The sequence below is a fragment of the Trachypithecus francoisi genome, unplaced genomic scaffold, assembly GCF_009764315.1.
Source record: "Trachypithecus francoisi isolate TF-2019V2 unplaced genomic scaffold, Tfra_2.0 Lachesis_group0, whole genome shotgun sequence".
Lineage (NCBI taxonomy): Eukaryota > Metazoa > Chordata > Mammalia > Primates > Cercopithecidae > Trachypithecus > Trachypithecus francoisi.
The window spans coordinates 9,510,999-9,528,515 of NW_022681453.1; the positions used below are offsets into that span (position 1 = coordinate 9,510,999).

The 17,517-nt window shown below is 39.8% G+C and overlaps 1 protein-coding gene across 1 annotated transcript in view; it reads right to left on the reverse strand.

Annotated features, from left to right (window-relative positions):
• ARHGEF26 (Rho guanine nucleotide exchange factor 26) overlaps window positions 1-17,517 on the reverse strand; it is a 145,546-nt gene that overhangs the window by 13,294 nt on the left and 114,735 nt on the right. Inside the window, exon 12 of the mRNA XM_033203748.1 lies at window positions 4,116-4,325. Within this exon, the coding sequence (XP_033059639.1) occupies window positions 4,116-4,325 (210 nt within the window). The remainder of the gene's footprint in view (window positions 1-4,115; window positions 4,326-17,517) is intronic.

Here is a 17,517-nt window from a genome sequence, read left to right on the forward strand (position 1 = left end):
AGTGGTAGTGAAAACCTTGTTTCTTCAGCTAGATTGCCAATGAACCATATTAACCAAAAAGACATAAAAGAAAGAAAACCTAAACAATATATACTTACCGATGCATTTCACAAATTTTGGAACACATTCTATGCACATCAAAGCTCTAATTGCTCAAAACTAGGTATCCAGAGCTAACCTGCCTATTTGCAAACATGGCATGTGACAATTTGCCAGGTTTTTTAATAGTCTTTTTTTTTTTTTAAGGAAAGTGTGTCTTTAGTTGTTAAATATATTTCTCAACACCAATACTATTTTATGTCTTAAAAGCATGTCCATTTATTTACTTCTCAGCTGTAACTGAGGGTGTGGGCAGGGAGAGCAAAGAATGAGAGAGTCACTCCTTCTGTACCCAAGGAGACCTCTGTCCCATGCCCCTTCTGGAATGTCCTCTTGCTATTAATTAAAGAACTACAAATATGAGTCAGACCCATGGGTTTCCAAGTGACGTGACTAAATATTCTGAGAACATGTCTGATTGAGGAAACGAACAACCATTTAATCTTTGGCAAGATTTAAAGGCAAAAGGATGGAACAAATGCTACAGAATGTCCCAGGAAAGGATCTAGCCTTGGCGTGAAAATAAGCTGGACGTGTCAGTTCACCTCCTACTCTCTTGGAACCATCTCAGAAACAAGTGGTGGAGATCACATAAATTATGAATGAGACAGTCAGGAAAATCTCTGTTGAGATGTTGGCAAAGTCTGAATAAAGAACAAACAATCCTTGTAAACTGAAAGAAAAGGAAAACACAAGGCAAAACCAGCAGCACTTTCACCATTACTAACTATATGGGGAAAGGGAAGTCACTAGTTTCTGAGAATTCTCTAGAACACTGGAAAAGTACTAATTTCCAAAGTGTTTAAGTCGTTCTCAGCCTTAAAGTCATATAAAATCGAAAGCACAGGCATACTAAAAATTCTGTTTTGAGGAAGTTTCCCCACACAAAGGAAGTCTAGGTTTGTCCTCACTGGCGAAGGGGTTTAAACCACTTTTGGAATTCAAGTAATGCCTCCCCTTGGCCCTGGTCTTGGGTATGTTACTTGCTGGTTACCTCACAGACCAGCAAGCACACGCCCACCCAAGCTCACCTCCCCAGAGCCTCAAGCTTGGAATGCCATCAGCGCTTTTCAGCACCTTTAGGGGAAGATCTCTGAGACCTCAGAGAAAGGCATTTGTTTATTTTGTAAACAAACACATGAAGATGAAGTTCCTTTTTCTTTTTTTCTTTTTTTAATGGTTGCTAGCTAGGGTGATTGTTGCTAAAGGTTTGCGTGGCTGTGGCCATTTCTTAAATTAAGACCACAATGAAATTTGCTGCATCAATTGACCCTTTCACTCATGAAAGATTTCTGTATAGCATGCAATGCTGTTTGATAGTATTTTATCCTCTGTAGAACTTCTTGCAAAATTGGAGTCAATCTTCTCAAACTTTGCTACTGCTTTATCAATTCAGTTTACACAATATTCTAAATCCTCTGTTGTCATTTCAACAATGCTCACAGCAACTTCACTTTCTTTGCTCATCCTGAAGAAGCAACTCCTCATTTGTTCAAGTTGTATTATGAGATTGCAGCAATTCAGTTGCATCTTCAGTCTCCATTTCTAAATCTAGTTCTCTCGCTATTTCCATTGCATCTGCAGTTGCTTCCTCTGCTGAAGTCTTGAACCCCTCATAAGTCATCCATGAGAGTTGGAATCAACTTTTCCCAACTCCTGTTCATGTTGACATGCTGATCTCCTCCCATGAATTATGAATGTTTTTAATGACATTTATGATGGTGAATCTTTTCCAGAAGACTTTTAATTTACTTTGCCCAGATCCATCAGAGGAATCACTCTCTATGGTTAGCTGTAGCCTTATGAAATACATTTCTTGCCGGGCGCGGTGGCTCAAGCCTGTAATCCCAGCACTTTGGGAGGCCGAGACGGGCGGATCACGAGGTCAGGAGATCGAGACCATCCTGGCTAACATGGTGAAACCCCGTCTCTACTAAAAAATACAAAAAAACTAGCCGGGCGAGGTGGCGGGCGCCTGTAGTCCCAGCTACTCGGGAGGCTAAGGCAGGAGAACGGCATAAACCCGGGAAGCGGAGCTTGCAGTGAGCTGAGATCTGGCCACTGCACTCCAGCCTGGGCGACAGAGCGAGACTCCGTCTCAAAAAAAAAAAAAAAAAAAAGAAATAAAGAAATACATTTCTTTTTTCATTACCTCGGTGAACTCTCCAGTTCATTTGGAATATTCTATAGCTTTCACTAACCTGTCCTTGTTTTTCTCCAGCCTGTGAAATGTTACTTCTAGTGCCAAAAGATATGAAATAACTTGACATTTTATGAGGATGCTTTGTAATTTTCACATTTTTCTTATGTCTCTTGACACAGATTCTTTGCTTGGCCAAACTTTAGTTAGATTTCTGTACCTTCTCCTAGGCTCATCTGTACAGTTCTTCATAAAATCCAGTTTCAGCAAAGAACCCTACTAAGTCAGCTTGGCAAGAATATCCCCTACTCCATCCTCAATATCTGATAAGATTCATTATTCTCCATCATCCCAGAGGTTACGATGTCTAATTACCCTGGCCTGTCTTCAGCAAGAATCCTGTTTAGCCAGAATCGCCCTTATCCCTGATATTTCCTCTTAGTGAGTTTCCATCCACTGACCTCCATCCTGCTTCATGGCTGTAAATTCCCACTGGCCCATGCTGGATTCGAAGTTGAGCCCAATCTGTCTCCCCCACTGGAGACCTTGCTGCAATGGTCCTTCTACCTACTAAGATGATCTTGAATAAAGCCAACCTTATTGTGCTTTAGCAAGTGTCCTTGAATAATTTTTCTTTAATATTTTCTTTAATCATCTAGGAACACTGATAAAATCTGTCTTTGGGATCACTTTCTCTAAGATCTTGCTACAGTTTTAGGGTTGTTACTCATCAGGTGCCGATCCATTTGAACCACATCATTTAGGAACTTTGGCAGACATGGAGTGGGAGGCAGGAATCTGACAGGACAAAGAATTAGGGAACTTCTCCTTTCCTTCCACTGCTCCACTCTCTGACCCAATATAATATCTGTCCATGATTTGGCCGGGCGCGGTGGCTCACGCCTGTAATCCCAGCACTTTGGGAGGCCGAGACGGGCGGATCACAAGGTCAGGAGATCGAGACCATGGTGAAACCCCATCTCTACTAAAAATACAAAAAATTAGCCGGGCGCGGTGGCGGGCGCCTGTAGTCCCAGCTACTCAGGAGGCTGAGGCAGGAGAATGGCGTGAACCCGGGAGGCGGAGCTTGCAGTGAGCCGAGATCGCGCCACTGCACTCCAGCCTGGGCGACAGAGCGAGACTCCGTCTCAAAAAAAAAAAAAAAAATATCTGTCCATGATGATTATTGCAAGAGGAAGTTTCCAGTTTCTAAACAAATAAATTGGTCAGTTAGCTTTAAAATCATCACCAAAAAATCACTGAGGTGAACTTGAAAGTTAACCCTCACTGCCACTCATCCAATGCGAGCACTAACTGCACACTAACTGCTGGCGAAACTGCAGGCACAAACAGGATGCCTGTTTTGGTCCTGCATAAGCTCTGGATTAGTAAGAGGATTTATCAGTATATTTCCATAAGCTGGGTAGCTCTTTTGACAGAAATAATTGGGCTTTCTGCTCTCTGGTTGAAGGTAGGTGACTGAGAAACGACCTCAATTCCATTACCTAAGAGGGCTTATGGCCTAGACTCAAACTACCAGTTGAATCATATTCCCGAAAGATAGTGTATCATATTCTTTGTCAATGAAAAAAGTAAAATGATTTTTAAACCACTCTATAAAAATAAAAACACCTAAAGCCAGGTGCATCTATCAGGACTTATAGGGACAAAAATAACAACATCCATCTCCTGTAAGAAGATTACAATGAAAAGAACAACATCTGTAAAAAGCACCCAGTCGTAGCGCTTAGCGAACAGTAGGTGCTCAACAAAAACATGAATAGTAGCTGCTGTTTTTAGGGAGTCTGTAAACCAAAGGAAATCAGGTCAGGGAGATACCATCAGATATTCCGATCCTTTCCCCACATATACTTACTGCGTCTCAGCTCCTAGCAGCATTTCCACTTTCTCATTCGCATGGTTACTAAGGACTGTCAGAGTAAAGAGGTGACTGGCAGAGCTCTGTCTTGAATAGAGCATTGTGGAGCTGTTCTTCCCTGGAGAAGAATTAAGCTCTTCATTGTCACAAGATTCCACCAAGAGCTGATCTCTTAAGGAATAATCATTGACGTTATAACTTTCTTCACTATAAAGGAAAGGGAAAAGAACATGTCAATTACTCAGCCAGATAAGACTGTGACACTGTCAGTTTTCAAGGCACATTTTGGTGGAAACAGCAAGGAGTGGGCAGGAAGGAGAGAGAGAGAATGACTTATTTTAAACTATGAATTAGAATTCAAATTCTATCTACTGATTATGAATCAATGTAACCCCCTCCAATTAAACCTAATTACTATTTTTATGTATGTAACATACTAAATTGTATCTCAAGTATAAAAGCAATACAAAAAAAAAAAAAAAATGAAACCCTCTACGTTTCATTTGACCTCATCCTGGAACTGTTATAATAAGTGGTCCTTGCATCCTTGCATGTATCTTGGTAATGCTCCGGCAGGTATACCTCCCCAGCTTCCACATCTCTATTTGCAGAATGAAGGAGGAGCCCCAAATCTACTCATGCTCTGGGAAACAAGACCTCACCCCCCCAAACCCCCCATCTCCAAATGACCACGCATTGGAGAGAAGAGCCCCAGAGGTCTGCTTGCTTCTGGCAAGACACCCAACCCATCCTTCTGTCCCACACTCAGAGCCTCACCACCTGTTTCAGAAACCACCAGGACTAATCTCATTATGCCCTCTACTCCTGATTAGGCTCAGGACCCCCAATATCCTTCTTTCTCCTGCACTCCCACTCCCATTGCACTGTGAACATGCTCAATCTGGCCCCACCTTTTTCCACTCCTCAGCTGGTTCCTGAACGCCTTCCACTGTACCCTCTGGGAATGCAATTCCTTCATTTAGGGAATCTAGTAAAGTCTTCTAAATACTTGGCCTCATCTCTGAACCCTTCCTTCATATTCTTGCTTTAAAAGAAACCTGTCTCTCCCCAGAGAACAAGGCATCTCCTGAGAGCTCTCTGCCTGCTTGCTTTTTATTCTTGCTTCTAGACAATGATCACTTCCTCCTCCTGAAACATCATCAGCTTTGAAGCTCATGCCATCAGTCTCTAACTCATAACCGCAGTCATTATAGACTCCTGGATCATTCCCGATCCTCTCCCTTGAGTTTCACTGCTGACTCTCTGTCTCTCTCCAATAATACTTCACACACATACACACACACACACACACACACACACACACACACACACACTCTTTCTCTCTCTCTCTGTCTCTTCTCTCTAGGTCACTTACATCAAGTCCCCAACACTACTTCTTTCTTTAACTCTCCTGTAAAGGATCTTTCCATCACCCCGTACCCTCAATTCCCCGACTTTACTCTCCTTCAATGATCTTGTTTTTCTGCCCTACTTCAGCCACAAATCCATGGTTATACCTTAGTCCTTGTCATTACTATCAACTACAACCTCTCTGTAATCACAGTGTCAAACGTTCCTCTCTCTAACCAGCACAGTCTTTCTTTCCAACTCTCCTCCTCTAATCCTCAACACCATTATTTAACCCACCAGTTCTTACAACCCATTGACTCTACAACTTTTCCCCTTATCCTTAGTTCCCTCGTGTCCTCTTGTTCATGCATATTAAATTACCTAGCTTGGATTTCTTGGTACCTAGTTAAATCACATCTTGCATACATGTTCATCTCCTTGATTGTACTTGCCTGGCAAATCCCGAACCTGGTAAACACAGCTTTTCCTCTATTCTGCACCCGCACCGCGAGTGAACATGAGAGTGCTCAATAAACAATTGTCACATAAGTGGATGAATATATAATAAATTCTAATATACGCTAGGAATATCAAATAATTACCTCATTTAATAATAAATGCAAGTGAATGATGTCAGGGGAGCTTAGAGAAAAGAAAAATCCTTGGGCCTACTCAAGTACACTAGGAATTTCAGAACAGGCCACTTTGCTCAAGATTTCTTGGAATTTATTTTCCTCAGAATGGACATCTATCCACCTGTCAACCACTCCCTTGTAATGTTCCTTGAAAAACTTTATAATTTTTTCTAAAATTTACTTTAATTGATTCTCCCCTCAAGAAACAGCAAATGCAGTTATCTATAAAAGCAAAATATTGCCTTCTGATCAAGCCTAATTGTTCCCAGGATAGTAATCTGTATTAATTAAAAGATTGTGTGGCACGATTATCTCCAACGCTCTCCTGAGACTGCCTACAGACCAGCACACCCACACCTGGATATGTCAAATATTTCTCACATCCAAAATGAGACTTATCAAAGTAGAGATGTTTATAAAAAGAGGAAGGTGAATAACACGCTTTACAAACAAATATGGTTATTTTTTAAAAGACTATGTTTACTAGAAACAAAGCAGTCAATTTTTAGCAGCATAGAACAAGTTTATCATGTTGTATAGATACTATATCAGACATGCATTTAACAGCATAGGACTCAAGATAAAAACCAAAAACCAGGATAAGACATAACAAAACCTCAACAATAACAGCATCAAAAACAAGAGAAAAAGAGGATGAACTGAGGCTTCCTTGTCACTATTTTCTCTCTGCCTCTTCTGATTACGTTTTTGGTCCCATTTACAAGTTAAAAAAGATAACCTGTTAGTCAAAGGTACCTGTTTCTGCATAAAAACAATTCTGCTTCAGAAAGATAAATGGAAGCAACCGAATATTGTGAACGTGGGGTAACGCCCTAAACAATGACATGCACGTAGGTATCGTAGGTATTTCCAAAAAAATGAAAGTCAAAGAAAGGTATATGCTATAAAGTCATCATTTGAGGTGACTCAAATTCCAAAAAGTTGTCAACATAAAGTGGTTTCACCTATCAAGTCATCCCAGTAGAATTCAAGACCAAGGGTTCACAGAAAATGAATATAAGCTAATATGAATAAACTAGTTAAGTTTGTGTGTGTGTGTGTGTGTGTGTGTGTGAGAGAGAGAGAGAGAGAGAGAGAGAAACGACGGAGTCTTGCTCTGTTGCCCAGGCTGGAATGCAGTGGTGCACTCTCAGCTCACTGTGCAACCTCCGCCTCCCGGGTTTAAGTGATTCTCCTGCCTCAGCCTCCCGTGTAGCTGAGATTACAGGCATGCACCACCATGCCTGGCTATTTTTGTCTTTTTCGTAGAGACGGGGTTTCACCATGTTGGCCATGCTGGTCTGGAACTCCTGACCTCAAGTAATCAGCCTCCCAAAGTACTGGGATTACAGGCCTGATTCACCACACCCAGCCAGCTTTTTTTTCTTTCAATTTTCAGAGTCATCAATGCTTTATTTTTTTGTCTTTGGGAGATAAAGACAGAAGTAGATACTTTTTAAAAATGTTTATTAATTGTTCTCTTAAGCAATGACAACTACAATGCCACTGATTAAGACCCAGGATGGCTGCTGGGCTCAGTCTATGCCTGTAGTCCTCTCAAATGTCCAGTTTGAATGATAAACTGTGGCTGCCCTAATCATAGCTATATGATTTCACCTCAAGTATTTATTTCCACACATCTGCACAGGTGTGTCATTGAATATGCCTGAACAAGGAACTTGCCCCACTGGACTTCCGGATCCAAAATAAAATGCAGGAAACATGTTGGCCTTTATGTTTGTTTGTTTTTAAAGTGATTTACTATCATCCAATATCCAACATAATTATTTCGTCTAGGCTAGTAAACTTCTGCATTATGTAATAAATAATGTAGGTGTTTATACCTTCTTTACTGCTCTCCTAGGGAATCTAATATAAAAAGAAACGATTCCATTTAATAGTAGTGAAGTAAATAGATTATCCATGTTGGCTACCTAATTCAAACCCAGTGGGACAAAAACTGAAAGAAAAAAAAGGACTGAAAAAAAAGAAAAGAACAAAAACTGAAAAGCAGCTCACTCTTGCTTGCTAGCTCGAGTGTTCTCACACACGCACATACGCATTCACACACTTAATCTCATGAAGGTTTGAATGAATACTGAAATACTCAATGAAATTCATTCTCTTACTGTCAGCCAGCACCTACTCTCTCTCTTCTTAATAGAGAGTAACTGTTAAAACATGTGCTTCAGTAGAAAGAGGAGCGGAAACTCTATAGCCAGGTGCAGCTGTTTAAAGCCCATTTCCCATCTCTGCTTACTTACCCCATGTCCAGTAAGTATGGAGCAGGCTAAACAGGGTTGGGAAAGAAACCCCCTTCCTGAGGGAAGCTGATGCTAATCAGACTTCCCCATGTTTGTCTCTATCACTTAACAAACATATGGTTTACATAGTCTCTGAAACAATTTGGAACATGTAATGAGGAAGTTAAAGTGCTCAGAAAAGGGCAAATGGAAAAACCATCTTTCCTTGCATGGAGAAGTTTATACAGAGACTTCCTTTGATTGTCTTATATGTGCTCCAAGTTTACCAGCTGCTCATCAAGGCGTCTGCTTTGTGCAAGCAGCAGCGCCTATCAGGTGCTTCAGCTGAATCAAATCTATAGAAGTCTGTTGCTTGGAGTGTAAACAGTGATGGGTTTCTCTGTTGAAATCCACTTAAGGTCCTAGTAACCTTTGTTGAGATTTCTTTCTTTTCTTGTTTTTTAACAACATAAAGAACTACTAGCAGATAACAGGATATGATGGCAAACACATATTCCAATTGTTTTTTTCTCTGGAGGGCATTCTTTGTTAAGCAAGTCAGACAGTGTTTGGTTCTACTATACGCAACGCAACATCAAAGGCAGAAAAATGATACACTTTATTGTAAACAGTGGCTTTCTTAAGGAGATTATTATGAAGCCCTTTAAGTTTCCGTCCCATAATTTCTATAAAGGTTAGAATTTTCAGACTGAGCATATATTTATTACTTTGAAATCAGGAAAACATTTAAAAATTTGCGTACAACTTACATACATTTTTAAAATACCAAAGCTACATATATGTATATGCAGTAGTTAGCACAGGAATAAGAGACGCCAACTTCAGCAGAGTAGGTGCTCTGGGGAAAAGAAGGAAGAAAGGCTGAGGGTGGAAGGACTTTGGGTAATCTGAAGTGTTTTATATATTTTTTTTGTTTAAAAAGGAGGGATCTGACACTAATATGGCAAAAAGTTAGTATCTGTTAAATATGGATGATAGGTATATTCATGTTTGATAATTTTCTGCAAGGTTGAACCATTTTACAAGTAAAAGTAAAAAGCAAGAATTTAATCAAAAAGACATAAATGTGACGGCTATCATCACTCTAGGTGTCTGTGGTTGCTTAAGGATGCAACTGAAGTGACTACCTAATAATGGAATGTCTTTTCTGCCCTCTAACAACTAACTCTTTGCAGATGACACCATTGACTGAAAATATACTACCAACTAATAGTGAATTCAGTAAAGCGATTAGGTGTTTAAAAAAATGGCTTTTCTATATATGAATAACACCCAGTTAGAATATAAAATGAAAATGTCATTTTATTTATGATTGCCACAAAACACATAATATATTTAGGATTAAACTTAACAGGTTTCTTCTATATGTGGATAACCTTAAACAACTTTAGAAGAAGGCTCAAAGTAATGAATAGAAAAACTTGATATTATCAAGATATCAATTCTTCCTCAGTTAATATATAATTTAAACACAACTCAGTGAAAACACAAGCAAGGGTTTTTTGAGAGATGGCAGGGAGTGGAAATAGTTGAGCTGACTGTAAAACACAGAAAAAATAAACATGCAGAAATATCCAGAAAGATTGTGAAAAAAAAAAAAAAGAAGAAACTAGCCTTATGATGTATTAAAACATACTGTAAAGCTGCAGAAATTCAAAGACTGGGACAAGGGCATGAGTTGACTGATGGATTGTGAAGCAGAATAGTGGGTTTACGAGTTGACACAGACATGTCTGGGGATACAGAGGTGACATTTCAAATCTCTAAAAAATTAATGAGTTAATCAATAAATAATATTGGGACATTTGGGGAAACATCAAATATTTTTTAAAATGTGGATCCCAATCTCACTCCTTAAACCAGGATACTTCCTTGGACCCAAGCTCTGGGTATATAAGAGTTGTGAAGAAAAAGCAAGTGACAAGACAGGTCTTTCTGCAGGAAACAGACCTATAAGGGCTTGCCTTGTGGTCAGAGAGGTGCTGTTAAACATGTACATACCTTAGGGCGAGTTCTTATCTTAACCCTTATTAGCAAGCATTTTAGGTACTTAATACGGATGAACAGGAATGGAAAATAGGCTAGTTTACCAAGATGCACCCAGGAGAGTGAAAGGAAAGATGGTGATGGGGAGGTAAGGGAAAGGGTTAGACTGCACAAGCCAGCTTTCCCACAATCCACATCTCTCAGCCCCAGCTGTGGGTATAACTCTCACGTACCCGCTTACATTGTTTTAGAAGTCTCTTTTATAGCCCAAATCCGATGGAAGGAAACCCAAGCAGCATTTCCAGTTCTTCCTTTTGTAAAAAGGTTTAATTTAAAAGAAAAGATGGGCCAGGCGCGGTGGCTCAAGCCTGTAATCCCAGCACTTTGGGAGGCCGAGACGGGCGGATCACGAGGTCAGGAAATCGAGACCATCCTGGCTAACACTGTGAAACCCCGTCTCTACTAAAAAATACAAAAAACTAGCCGGGCGACGTGGCGGGCGCCTATAGTCCCAGCTACTCGGGAGGCTGAGGCAGGAGAATGGCGTGAACCCGGAAGGCGGAGCTTGCAGTGAGCTGAGATCCGGCCACTGCACTCCAGCCTGGGCGACAGAGCGAGACTCCGTCTCAAAAAAAAAAAAAAAAAAAAAGAAAAGAAAAGAAAAGATGCTATTGAGACTTATCACAGCATTGATAGTCATATGATTTTTGGCATATATTCTCAAGATAGTGACATTTAATTTTTACTTATTCAGTAGTTCCCTTTCCATAGGCTTTAAAACATTCACACAGCTTCTCTGTCCTGAAAAAAATATTTACTAGAATATGCTGGTGCCACGACAATATGTTTCCTGAGTTAGCAGCTGCCTGCGGTTTTTCAGACCCTTGTGCTTACAGGCCACTGAAATGGCTTCCGAAGGCCACCATAGCCCATCACCCCACCAAATTAAACACCTGGATTTCGCCATTATTTCTCTTTGCATGTATACAGAATCTAGTGACACTGAGCAACTGTGAATCCTGAAACTCCCTGTCTTCTAATGCCTTTTGTGACATTTCTAAGCCATCCTTCTTTGGGGACACTCTCCAAGATCCTCTTCTAGACTGTCATGCATTAAATCTCTCTGAGGAATTTAATGGTTCTAACATTCCCCCCAGTAGCACTGATACACAGGAGTTAATGGGGTTTATGAGATCAAACGAAATTCTTCCTACTTTCCTCCAATATATGTATGAGAAAAAGTGTTCTGTAGATTTCAACTTGTTTCCCTTCTCCTTCTAAAAAACATGATTCCTCAACCCTCACACTTAATTGTATGCTTAAATGGAATAGAAACACTCTAGTCAAACTTGGCTGGGATGAAGGACATTGAATTTATGCTAAAATTTATTTTAAGTCAAGGAGTTAAATTTTTTTTTCACTTGACTGAGGTTGATTTCCATTTCAAAGCTTGGTTTTAGAATTATACTACAAACATGTTGTTAGCGGAACAATATACAATTTTAAAGGAATGAAGTATGGCACAGCAGGTAAGAATTGAGCCATAATTTGGAATGTCTGGTAAGAAACCCAATTTTAGGCCAGATGCAGTGGCTTACACCCGTAATCCCAGCACTTCGGGAGGCCAAGGCAGGTGGATCACAAGGTTAGGAGATCCAGACCATCCTGGCTAACTCGGTAAAACCCCGTCTTTACTAACAGTAGAAAAAATAAAAATTAGCCAGGCGTGGTGGCAAGCACCTGTAGTCTCAACTACTCGGGAGGCTGAGGCAGGAGAATTGCTTGAACCCAGGAGGTGAAGGTTGCAGTGAGCCGAGATTGCACCACTGCACTCCAGCCTGGGCGACTCCGTCTCAAAAAATACAAAAACAAAAACAAAAAGAAACCCAATCACTCACTGGCTTTGTGAACCCAAGCAAGTTACTGATCCTCTCTGTGCTTCAGTTTTCTCATCTGTAAAGTGGGAGTAACAGTACCAACTTCACTGGATTGTTGAGAGGTTTAAATGAGGTAACACATGTATTACCTCATTGTGTGTAAGGCTCTTACAATCATGCCTAACTTACAGTAAATGTCAGCTTTTTTTTTTTTTTTTTTACTTTCCTAACAGAACACCATCCATTTAAACTGCCTAATGTTTTGTTAAAAGCCTGATAATTATGTTTTGCAAATGCGTAAGTGGACCAAGCATAATTAGAGCTAAATGTCCATGTCAAGAAATCCACAATTTGGCAAGCGCTCAGACCAGCAAAACAAGGCACAATATTTATCCAGAAACTGATTTCAAATAGCCTTACTTGCTCAGTTCCTCAAGATAATTCTGAAGTCTAACAAACATGCCACATACATCCTATTTCATTGTTAATAACATAACCAATAGTGGAGATGAGGATCCCCGTTCATTAGTATGATAAGCATCTGCTATGATTCACTGCCACAAAAAAGATGGCCAGTGACCCAGAAAAGGGCCGGGAAGCCCCATCCCTGTCACCAAGGACCACCAGATGCCACAGCCCAGCACTTCTGTGGCTGCCCATGGGATGCTCTGAACCCACAGTCCTTGAAAAAGAGGAGATGCACAGTTCTGAGAGGCTGTCAGTACCTTTCTGAAGCTCTCTCCCTGGGATAAGTTGAACTAAGCAAGCCCTGAAGGGCAGGCAGGCAGCTTCTTAAGTGGGTAACAAGGTTATCCAAATTATACAGCAACCCCATACTCCAGGAGTACCATACCACTGACTTACATCAATAAAAAGGAAAAATATACTATTTATTGCACATTTTTCAGCAACAATGTTATAGTGTCTCCTAATCACTGAGGAATAGTGCAAAAAATAAAAATAAAAATAAAAAAACTGCTACTACAACGTGTACACATGATTTACACCAATTTATAAAAGAATAAAAATAGACCAATAGTTTTTCCTCACTCACTTGCTGCCTGACATGGGTTTCCTGAGGAGGCAAAGGCACAGAGTTAAAGTCATTTATCCCTAAACTGCTCGTGTTCTGGAGGCCATACATTCAGGTCTGGTCCTAGAGTGAGCCGTACCTTCAGCTATGTAGCAATTACATAAAAGTTGAAAATCATTTTTTACAACAATAAAATATTCTAGAAGTAGAAGAGCAATAATTTGATTTATGGCAAAATCTTTAGAGAAAGAAACATAATACCAAAAATAATCTTAATGATAGCATGTATCAGTTACTTAGCAGGACTATTCATATCCACTCTAGTAAGAGCTTTATGTGCATTATCTCATTAATTCTCACAGAAACTCCATGATGAAGATGATGTTATTATCCCCATATTACAGATGGAACACTGAGGCTCTGACAGATGAGAAGTAATTTGCCCATGATTTGAGCTCAGTTCTTTCTGACCCCAGGGATTGATATTGTGCTTCTCAGTAGTGGCAGATTTCAACATTTAACAGCAATGCCAACTCTCCTTACAGACGCAGAGGAAACAATACCTTATAACATCAGAGGAATCAAGGGTGCATAGGACAGTGGAAGAAAAAAAAAAAAGCAAAAAGGAAACAGGACTCTCATTTCTTTTCCACGTCATCTTGCCATATTGAATTTAGAACTCAATTCCAAAATGGTCAGAAATAACCAAGCTTCATGTGTTCCAGGAACAAAGGAGCTTTCAATCATTCTTACTGCCCTTCCTTTAGCCAAGATACTCTTAACTTCCCCAGAAGAAGACAGGTATCAGGTGGTTTCCAGCTTTCTATAATAGGAAAGAGCATTCTCATGGAAAAAGCAAAATAAAAAAGAAACCAAATCAGGCCATGAACCTTTCAAGGGAGGCTGCACAGTTTTAAGCCACTGGGTGTTTAAACTATTTGGGAAAATCCAAGTTTGAACTTAAGTCCTTGCCCTTATGATAATGACCTAGTAGTTTGCTATTATAGAAAATTTTATAAAACCTGAAAAAAAATTAAAAATTTTGAAAACCTTTTTATAAAACTTAGAAAGTTGTAACATGGGGCTCAAACCATGTCAATATACACAGTATTTATGGAACCAGAAATCAGGAAGTAGAAATCTCCTGTCTTAAATGTCTGCAGGAAGGAAATGTTATCAAAGGGAAACTCTTCCCCAGATTCTGATGCTAGATTAGCCAATGGTAGAGGAAAACTCACAAATATGATTTGGTACTGGTTCTAGTTTTCTCCTACAACCAGTAGAACTATAAAAATACTCAAAAGCTTACTTTGGAAAAGATGTTTCTCCAAAAAAAAAAAAAGGTGTAAGTTTCTATGCTTTTTTTTCCCCCAATAACTTTACAGGATGAGGGAAAAAGTGAAATATTCTAGAAAAATAAAATGAAGAAGTAATGAACATAAAGAAATTGAGCCTATGGAAACAAAGACTCAGATTAGAATCCTGGTTCTGCTGAAAGACCTTGAAAAAGATATTTCATCTCTCTTATCCTCAGCATCTTCATCTGTGAAATGGAAATAATCCTGGCCTCCAGAACTGTGAGACAATAAATTCTGACTGTTTTAAGTCACTCGCTTTGTTTGTGGCACTTTGATGCAGCAGCTGTAGGAAACTAACACAGCAAGGAAACTAATGAAGGAAAATTTTGCTTTTAGCTTCAGGTGAAATTGGTAGAGAAGACCTAAGCCAGATAGAAGGGACTATATCTTACAAAATAAACCTTTTAGGAGTTTGAACCTAGTTAGGTCTTGGATTCAGTTTTGTATTTCAAAACTAGGGACAACAGTACTTAGACCATAAGGTTATACATGAAGGTATAGTCTGTAATTAGTCTTTATTAAAAAAAGTTATTATTAGGCACATATTGGATATTATAATGTTAATTTGTTAATCTGTAAGTATAACTTGACAATAAATTACTTTTATAATACAATATTACTATTCCTGCTGTGCCAGTCTGATAGATTTACACAGCTTCACTACTCCAAAGGCAAAGCTAGTTTAGTTTACTACGATGCTAGTATAGTGGTTGTCAACTAGCAGGGATTTGCCCCATGGGGACATTAGGCAAAAACGTCCAGACATTTTTGGTTGTCGCAACTAGGGTGCAAGGGGGCTGCTACTAGTGAACAGTGGATAGAGATGAGGAATGCTGCTAAAACATCCTACATTGTACAGGACAGCCCTCTACAACAAAGAAACATCAGGCCCCAAAATGTCAATTGTTCCGAGGTTGAGAAGTCTGCTCTTGCCGTACCCAGATAACTTCTAGTCAAAGCTTCAAATACCAAAGTGTTCATGTTCTCATCCCTCATCCAGAGTAGTCGATCATGTATCCTTTTGAAATTTGGTAGAATCAGGCTATTAGTAGAGTGACACACTAGCAGCCAGTGCTAATGAAAACTTTAAACTTACTTTTAAAGACCAAGGCATGTGTCCACAGCCCCAGCTACTCAGGAGGCTGAGGTGGAAGGACTGCTTGAGTCCAGGAGTGTGAGGCTGCAGTGCACTATGATCTTGCCTGTGAATAGCCACTGAACTGTAGCCTGGGCAACATACCAAGGTCCTGTCTCTAAAAAAAATAATAAAAATAAAAATAAACTTTCTTTTAATGTTCTAAAAAAGTGAAAATTCCTGTTAATGAAGACAACGTCATGGCCACTCATCAAGCCAGCTCTACAAGCACTAGCAGTGATACATGCACTGCGAAGCTGAGGGGGCCACACACCTCAGCAATCTATGGAATGTGCTCAGCATAAAACTTCTGCCAGTCTGGATCGGAGGAGGATGAGTAACTGTCCTCCCGAGCAGCCTTTCCCAGTAGCTGAAAAACCTCCCTGAAGAGGAAAACCACTGGAAGCCCAGCGGCTAAGTTCCTTGACTGAAACCTGGAATTAGAATTAGGCAGTGGGTGGATAGATCAGTCCTCAAGCGCTGGCACAGGTGATTTTCCTTATCTGTAACTTGTGGCCGAGCCTAAATTGTTGCCTTGTTCAGGGTCGTTGTGTCTCCTTTACTGTTGCCTCTGGCATGCAAAGCATTTGCAGTCACCTCCTTGAAGCTATCATGTAAATACGGTCAGGCATACTGTACATTTTTAACCAAGTCTGTTTATCAAGCTTCTGTGGTCTGCATGTCACCTCACCACATATTCAGGTCATAAACAATTAGGTCTCCAATATTATTACCTAAGAACACCCTAGAAATATAATGAACTAATTGGTAAGACAAGAAAATTCTAGTTTTGGTAAAGGTCAAGTTAGGTACTCAGGTTGTCCTCTCCATTGGAGCTGTATATCTTGCTCTTAAAAAAAAGAAAAGAAAAGAAAAAAAAAAAAGGCCGGGTGAGGTGGCTCACGCCTCTAATCCCAGCACTTTGGGAGGCCAAAGTGGGTGGATCACCTGAGGTCAGGAGTTCTAGACCAGCCTGACCAACATGGAGAAACCCTATCTCTACTAAAAATACAAAATTAGCCAGGCGTAGTCACATGCCTGTAATCCCAGCTACTCAGGAGGCTGAGGCAGGAGAATCACTTGAACCTGGGAGACCGAGGTTGCAGTGAGCCAGAGATCACGCCGTTGCATCCCAGCCTAGGCAACAACAGCAAAACTCCGTCTCAAAAAAAAAAAAAAAAAAAAAAACTCAAAGACTCCCAGTGGCATTGCTCTATGTTTTACAATAATGCAAGTTCAAATTTACCTGAGAAAATAAATGTGGGATAGCTAGGAGAGCAACGTTAAATATAATGGCAAAACCATCTGTGAAGGGCAAAGTATGCTGCTAAGTAGAAGAGCATCTACCATAATTCTGACTTTCAATAGTCTATATTTATCGAGTAGTTCTGTGCAAATTCAAGAACAAAAGTTGCACTGTACTGGTTTAAATACCTTTAATATTTTCATTAAGTCACCAAAGTCATCATAACTGAAATTACATTCATATTTAAAATTGGCTTGGTACTGTCAGTGTACATTTTATCATTTAAATCAAAAGTTTAGTTAAAGCTCTAGGTCCACTGAGACAGAACAAATATTTCAACAGCTGGAAGACGTTAAAAGTCAAGAGTTCTGGCATTTGAAGAGACATATATAATTACTCACCCCTACAAACAAAACATCCTGGAGAAAGCCAAGGAAAAATGCTATCTCATAGGAAACCAACAAAACACAAAAACATAAAAATTGTAATTCTCCCATCTTTATAAAATTTATGGC